The following is an 8,852-nucleotide window of genomic DNA, read 5'->3' on the forward strand; positions in this document are numbered from 1 at the left end:
ATTTAGATATATTATATAACTTAAATTCGTCCTCTGTTTTATAATATATATACATACCCGCTCGATTTTTTAGTATGAGGCTGACCCGCCTAATTAATAAATCTTCTATATTGCTCTTTTTCTGCAATGACAAAAGAAATTAGATGCCATTTTCATTTTTGAGCCAAAAATAATGAAAAAATAATAGTGAAGAGTCATTTAAAGGTCATATTTGTGCAGCTTTGAATAGTTAAAGGTCATATTTGTGCACTGTCAAAGTTTAGGATCAAAGTTATAATTTAGTGTCAAGTTTAAGATCATTTTTATATATTAACTCTGACAAAAATAAAATAAAAATTGGATAGACAATTTAGTATATATAGAGAGACTGAAGTTAGTAAAATGACATCAAATTATCATGAACAGTACTCCGATTTTGGGATTGAGGAAAGGTTCATGGAATGAAGAAGAAGATTTTCTTTTGAGAAAATGCATCGAAAAATATGGTGAAGGAAAGTGGCATCTTGTTCCTGCTAGAGCTGGTAAACTAATACTACCATATTTTCTCCGTTAAGATACTTTTTTTTTTAGTCTACAAAAATAATGATATATTTTCAGAACCGAAGTCAAAAAATTGGAGGTTATGAACTCTGAACTTGCTACCAAATCTATAGTGATCAACATACTTGGATCGCAATTAAATATATACCCTTGTGTTATCATATGTGTACAGGTCTGAACAGATGCAGGAAGAGTTGTAGGTTGAGGTGGTTGAATTATCTAAGGCCACATATCAAGAGAGGTGACTTCGATCCAGACGAAGTGGATCTCATTCTGAGGCTTCATAAGCTCTTAGGCAACAGGCAAGTTTATTTTTTGTATTCACTTAGATTCGTGCAGTTATCTTATCCAAAAGATTTTTTTTTCTCCATTCGTCCGAGGCAGGGATTGAACCCCGATCTCACTTAAGGGACATAGCACTGAATCACTGTGCCAACTCAATGGTTCTTATCCAAAAGTTTACATGCTAGAGATATAAAACACATTTGCTTATTATATAATTATAGGAAAAATATCTTAAAAAGATCCTCACGCGTGGTTTTATTTAAATTTCTCGTATACTATACTTGGTCCTAATTACTCTTCTGTACTTAGGTTTTTTTTATAATTATTCTCCCCTCATATAGTAATTAGACCAAATCAGTTAAATGAGGATATGAATAAAATGTGTCAAATTTATAGGGGGTTTTACGTGTTCTAGTATACATGAGGCAAAAATCATAAAAACATATTGTTGCTTTTTTGAATGGGGTAATTTAAACTCACGAGCCCTTCTCTATTATGATACCACATTAAAATTTTAGGATTATTTCATCTGAAAGTTACATACTTAACTGTGTAATATGTTATATATGCAGATGGTCACTTATGGCTGGTAGACTTCCGGGAAGGACAGCGAGCGATGTGAAAAATTATTGGAACACTCACCTTCTGAGGAAGTTAAATGCTACTAAATCTAACAATAAGTACTGCAGAGCCAATAATATTATTACTAGGAATGAAATAATAAGACCTCAACCACAGAACTTCTCAAGTGCCATGAAGAATGTTTCGTGGTGCAACAACAAAAGTATTACAAAAAGTACTGTAGATAAAGACGAAACTGACAAAGAAATAGTAGTAAATATTTGTGAAAAGCCAACAGCCGAAACAACGTCGTCGATGGACCATGGAATTCAATGGTGGACAAGTTTACTGGAAAATTGCAATGAAATTTATAAAACACAAAGTTTGTTAAATGGTGGAGGCAACTCCTTCCAACAGGGACAGAGTGATGGTTGGGATGACTTTTCTCTTGATATTGACCTATGGGATCTACTTGATTAGAGGGTGATACACAAGAATGCCACCTGCCACATGGATCATCTTGAACTTTTGACCTCATTTGTTCCATAGGTAAAACTTCAAATTTGATAAATTTTGACTTATGACCTTGTAGGTTTGCTGTAGGGGTTCAAAAATTCATAAGTCAAAATCCCACTCATTTTCACAATTATTGTGTGTAATTCTTCTATTAATTAGCTGAAATAAAATGGAATTACAAAGTTGTAATATGGATACATTTGTCAACTACAAGTCGTTAAAAAATTGTGTGTATATATCTTGAGAAATTGGGATATAGCTAATAGTGCACTCAAAGAAAATTAAAAGTGCACCTTGGTTTTGCTCGTTGAAACCAGCAATTCCGTCCACGCGACCCAGGATCGATCCCCGGATAGCGCAACATTTTCCTTTTTGTGTTCACACTTCAAGTTTAAAGGCTAAAATATTAAAATTATTGGACTAAAGAATTGAAACCACGACCTTGTTGTATGATAAACACACCTTTACCATTAAGCTACCCCAACCAATTGCTCAAAAATGTTAAAAGTCAACATATTTGTTGAACTTTATATTTTAAGAAAGTAAATTAAAATTATTAGCTTAGAACTCATATCTGTTCTATATATTTATTTTTTTAGTATTATTCATGTCATTGATGACCAATCAAATATGATAATATTCTTTAATCGACACTGAAAGTTTTGCTAACATCTATGTTAAGATAATATTAGTGCACTACAGTATTATCAAAAACAAAAAGCGCAAAAAAGTTTCAAGGTCCATTGTGTTTAAGCACAAAGTACAAATAAAACGCGAGATTAAACGAAAAAGGCATAAAGAGAGAAAAATATAAATATATATATAGTCCAAGACTAATAATATAAGCAAGAATGACAAATATATGAACAAAGAAATTATTTCCTTTTTTATATAGTGAAATATCAATTTTTTAGTGTTCGTCTCTTCAGAAAGCCCCATTTACACGGGAAAGCATATCTTATAAATTAGAACCTAAACTGCACATTAAGCAACGCGAGCGCTCAACACATTTTGAGTAACAAAGATTTTTTTTTTTATAAAGTGAAATATCAATTGTTTAGTGTTCGTCTCTTCAGAAAACGTCATCGACACGGGAAATTATATCTTAGAAATTAGAACCTAAACTGCACATTAAGCGAGGCGAGCGCTCAACACATTTTAAGTCTTGCTTCAGGACTTATGCGCACCTATGACAACACTGGTGCACCTACAGACTTCAAATCCTGGGTTCGCCTCTAAATATTCCAGAATTATTACTAATTAAGTGCATGCACTCTAATGTTATCCATGTTAGCGTTTTACGTTTTCTATATGATTAGGTGCATAGCCTTTATATTTATACTAGGGAATCGTACCACACTTTGTGCGGTCATAAAAAATATATTAATAATTGATTTTATCGATAATTATCTTTTTATTATAACGTACTTATGAAATTATAAAATGTCACTTTCATATACGACATACATTATTATCTAAATTTTCATTCGAATTATATTTGATTAATTTTTTTAGAATATTTACATATAAAAAGATTAACATCATTTCATAAATGAGGTTATTGGAATTTTGAAAAGTGATATATGAGAAGCTTTAAAGAAAAAGAAGTAATATAAAATGTATAATGAAAGAACATAAAACACTTGGTATACAAGAAAAGTTTTGTTATAATGACTAATTTAAATGTTCGTCAAATAAAAATTTTATGCTTAATAGATTTATCTAAGATAATATCTTTGGAAATTACCTCATTATATAATAGGAAGAACAACTTTAACTCTTCATTCTATTCATTTTCAGTAATCCCGTTCCCAAAAATCAACAAAATATTACAATATGCAAATTATTATCTTAGATTGTATATTTGAAAATTGTCTCACGATATGATAGGAAGAACAACTTCAACTCTTCATTTTTAATACTATCATATTTTCAAAAACCAACGAAAAAAAAATTATATATATATATATAGCTAGTGCTCAAAAATTTGGGATGATTCACAAAAATTTTATCTATCAGTTTTTTAATTAGATAAGCAAAAGTCATTATCATTAATTTAGTCATTTAATAATCACTAATCATTTATTATATAATAAAATAATATTTTGTAAATTATTTTCTTCCTTTAGTTACTCCCACCATTTTTTTCTTCTTTGGTTTAATAATTCACACTTCAATTTAAATATTTATAAACTTGTGTCTTACTTATTGATGTGATAAATTATGCAGAAAATTAATGTACTCATTTATTACTACTAAATATTTATTTCTATTTCTAGAATTTTTTCTTTTTGCCTTCTATTTTTTTTCAGTTTTCTCTTTTGTAAGTTTCATTTTTCTCATGCTAATTAACATTATTTATTTCTTGTGTCTTAAAGTTCCTTTCTTTTCTATATTTAATTTTCTATCTTTTCTCTTTCTAAGGTACATTCTTATCATATTTATTTATCTTTCTCCTGCTTTTCATTTCACTCCATCAAATTTAGTCGTGCTTTATATTTAAGTTTGATTTTTTTACTAATTAACATGAAGTTGCCTCATGCATGAATTACGTGGTGAAGGGTGATGTAAGATATAGAAGCAAAAGTAAATGTGGTATTGCGATATTAGGAAGAGAGGTCGCTCATTAAAACTTAAGAGAGTTACAGTAACATTGCATTTACACTTTACATAACAAAACAAGCACAGAAGAAAAAAATAAAGAAAAACACAATGAATATGAAAGGATAACACTCATTCTTGGCACGTTTCAACTTTTGAAATTTCATTTCGAAAGACGTAAAAATGTAAAAATGAGAAAAGACAGATGTTATTATAATTGTTTCATTCAATCATACCAGGTTGTAATTTTAAAATTATTTTCGATACGATTTCATTCATTATGAATATTACATTTGATTTTTTTTCTAAAAGAAAGAGCTCGAAGTAATTAAAAAGACAGAGAAAAAAATAGTGATGTTTTGTGACCGAGAAAAGTATCACAACACTTTTTTATTACTTCTATACTATGTTTCAAATATAGGGTTTGAACAAAACAACAAAAATTAATAAATTCTACATGAAAGAAAAAAAGAACAAAATAATAAAAATTAACAAAGTTCACTTAGCAAAATTATTTGCCTGTAATAAGTGAAAAACCCATAGGGAACGGATAAAATTCGACCTATTAAAGAACACATAAATAAATTATTAAAATATATTTAATAAATAAATATTAGGAAGGGAAGGAAAATGTTGACTGATAGTTATAATTTTTATTATAATAATATAGAAACAAATTAAAAAGAAAAAAAATATTATGCTTGATCAAAAAGATGTTTCAAGCCACATTAATAAGAGAAAATAATAAATATGATCCTTAATAATGAATATTCATCATATTTTAAGAATCATAACCTACAAGAAACACATACAAAAGAAACAAAATAAATAACTTCAAGAGTTCTAACAATTGGACTATGACACTAAATTAAATTAAATCCAAGATGTTGAAAAAAAAAAGAAGAAAAACAACTTCTTGAGAGTGAAATCTATAACTTTCAATGTGTTGATTTGGAATATGATTTCAAGAATCAAAAGATGTTCACAATATTTTGGCCATTGCGAAAAGCCCTCAAGCTACAGTATGATGAATGAAACTTGCAATTTTTTCTTGATGCCGAAAACGACTATATGAGCATATGTATGAAGAAGTGCAAGTGTTTTCACCATTAATCTCAACACGAAAATTTTATTTCGTAAGATTTGGAGAAAATAAAAATGAGCATCCATCAAATCCATATTAGATTGTTATTTATAGAATGGTTAGACTATAAAAATTAAATAGAAGGGAGGTGAGAAGACATATTATTTAAGTAGAAAATGTAAAAAGTTGGAGAAATTTTTGTAACCCATAAGAAATAATTAGATGTGTTAAATATAATTATGATAGAATTTATTATAATTATTTAAGTTAATTAAATAATGAAAAATGAGAAAAAAAATTTAAAAGAAGGAGAAAAAAGAAGAATGAAAATGGAGGCCTCTAAGATATACCACATAGGATTGTCTAAGAGTCTCCTATATATATATACTAGATAATGAAGGGCCAATTTACGAGCCCAATGTTACAATTTTGAATATATTTATAGGTATTTAATTTTTTTTAAATAATCATTAATATTTTTGTATAAATATAATATAATACCAAACACTTTACAATTTAGTGCTTATTTTAATATCAGATCAAACACATTCTCTTATATTAAACAACTAATTTTAATGTTCTACTTTATTTAAAAACTACACAAGAGAATAAATTAAAGTTATAAATATCTATTTATTAATATTTTTTATAGAATCATATGAAGCAATAAAGAATACTAATCCATACATAAATTAATTTTAAATACATTTAGATTCATTTCATGTGTGTTTAACAAACGAAATAAGGACATGGATGAAAGTTTTAATGAGTCATAATGTTAAAAGATTGCTTTTAAATCTTGTCTTATATACGTCAAAAATAGGAGATTAATTTAATATAGAAAGCAAGAAATTTCTTTTAAAAGGGTTTGTCTATCTAAATTTACTACCTCAAATAAGAAGAATCTAAAGAATTAACAAAAGTTAACATGACATATATTGTAGTAATTTAACATGAGGTAGTTAATATTACATTTTAAATAAGTTGTTTAAAATAATTTTAACAGATGATTAGTAAGTAATTATGTTTTCATAATTTATGTATATTGTAAATCTTTGCAATGATATGTATCAAGTGAAGTTTTGAAATTATGGAGGGATTCACTTATTGTGTATGATAGATACACGCTTATTCAATAATTTTGAGTATTTTTTTTACTGTAATATAGTAATAACTACTTTATGTGATTAAATGTGTGGCCAAATTTAATTTTACTTTTTTATCATTTATAAAACATATGTGAGTATTTACACATCCACTTATAAACTATGTCTTCCAATATTTCAATTTTTATAACTTTGATTAGACATCGAATTCAAGATACATGAAAAAATCTCACAATATTTATGTCGTGGTTTTGGATAAGAGGAGAGAAAGTTTACCTGAATATTAAAATTAAAAAAACATTTAAATGAAACAAATTTCAAATATAATTTCTCTTTAAATTTAAAATTATTCTTTCCATTTAGTTCAAGTATATTATTTAAATAAATAAGAAACAAAGAAAGTGTATCATCATGAATTCTCAAGCTATTAGATAAAGAAATTTTAAGAAAAGAACTTCTCCATAACCTTTCAAATAAAAACAATGAGCCCCACTTCTTTAAGATGTCACTTGATTTTTTAAAATTTTTCAAAGTATATACATTAGAATTTTCTAGAACATGAATATTTTTTTAAAATTCCCCACTCTTTGCATGATTTACAATAAGTTTAAGTTAGACTTTTTGTTAATTTATAAATTTGCCCTTGGCTGTCCTAGTTATGACTCTTCTATATAATAAAATAATATATATTGATTTGGAAAAATGCATAAATACCCCCTAAACTTGTCTCTAAAACGCACTTTAGCACTTTAATTTTATTAGTAATTATTTTACCCCCTAAACAACTTTTATATGAATTTTTTATCACCCCAAAAAATTATACCATTTTTACTACGGAGAGTGAATCACACATGCGCCACGTTGGAGCCACGTCAAAGCCACATAAATTATTTTTTAAAAAAAATAATTTCTCCCTCACCTCCAACCCAAATGCATACATACACACACACACACACACACACACACACACACACACACACATATATATATACATATACAAGAAAAACTCCCCCTCCGCCCCCCAAACCCCTCTCAGTCCCTATTCTTGATAACCCCCCACTAGCGTTGCTGAGTCCCCCCCTCCCCTCACCCCAAAACCGCCGCTCTTGATCACTTTCCCCTTCCGCCTACAACTTCTTTATCTTCATCTTTCTCGTATACTTCATTTATTTCTTTTTCTCTTTATGTTAAATTAATAATTAATACTTGTTACTGTTATTTTCACGGTTCTTGAATTTTTTAAGTTAGATTTTTCATTAAAAAAATTCATATAAGCAGTATTTTGGTTCAGAAGTGATTACATGGCTAGTTAATAAGTTTGATTTTCTTTTTGCTTCGTTTTGATGTTGCAGAAATAAAATTAATTTGTTGATTTCTAATCTTCATATGAAGGTTTATTTGTGTACAATATGTGTATTTTATTCGTCCTATAATTGTGTATTTGATTGAAGATTTTTGGTGAATAGAAGTGAAAAAAAAGAAATACATGAAGGAGAAGACACACGGGGGTGGTGGGATGTGAGGAAGAAAAAGTCATGGGAGTGGTGGGGTGTGATGAAGGAGGAAAAAAAATAATGGTTGAAAATTTTAAAGTGGGCCCCACTTAATTATTTTTTATACTTTTTTCAATTAAAACACGCTTTAATTTTTTATTTTTATTTTTTTGTCATATCAGCCATTAAGGGGGTAATATAATTCATTTAAAAGTTGTTTAGGGGGGTAAATAATTACTGATAAAGTTAAAGTGCTAAAGTGAGTTTCGGAGAAAAGTTTGGGGGGGGGGGGGGGGAGAGTATTTATGCCTTTTCCCTTTATATTATCTAGATATGTTCTTTTGTATTTTTAAGGTGATCAAGTTTATAGTGTGACGTAAGGTCATTTAATCGTATTGAGTCTAGAATTATCCTTTAGTATCTATTAAAGTCTATGAGAAAATTATGATAACTACAGAGTAGGAAGCTTGTCTAAGCAAGTTCCATTGGATAGAGAAGAAGAAGAAAATTATATTCAGTTGTTGTCACATTACATTGTATTGTTCTAGCTAAGCATCTATATATAGATTAATGCACAACTTCTAGAATCATCTAAAGCTTCTCAGCTTAGCTACATCACTCTCTCAGCTATTAGTTCACCACACGACTAATTGAGTAACTAACTAA

The 8,852-nt window shown here is 28.3% G+C and overlaps 1 protein-coding gene across 1 annotated transcript; it reads left to right on the top strand.

The window, feature by feature from the left end:
• The first annotated feature begins 382 nt into the window (after window positions 1-382).
• On the top strand, window positions 383-2,032 carry LOC107844901 (transcription factor MYB1-like). The gene is made up of 3 exons (XM_016689227.2): window positions 383-521; window positions 713-842; window positions 1,398-2,032. Exons 1-3 carry the CDS (start codon window positions 398-400, stop codon window positions 1,864-1,866), a joined length of 723 nt encoding a protein of 240 aa, XP_016544713.1. The 5' UTR covers window positions 383-397; the 3' UTR covers window positions 1,867-2,032.
• The last annotated feature ends 6,820 nt before the right edge of the window (window positions 2,033-8,852 follow it).

This window comes from Capsicum annuum, chromosome 10 (genome assembly GCF_002878395.1).
Source record: "Capsicum annuum cultivar UCD-10X-F1 chromosome 10, UCD10Xv1.1, whole genome shotgun sequence".
NCBI classification, from domain to species: domain Eukaryota; kingdom Viridiplantae; phylum Streptophyta; class Magnoliopsida; order Solanales; family Solanaceae; genus Capsicum; species Capsicum annuum.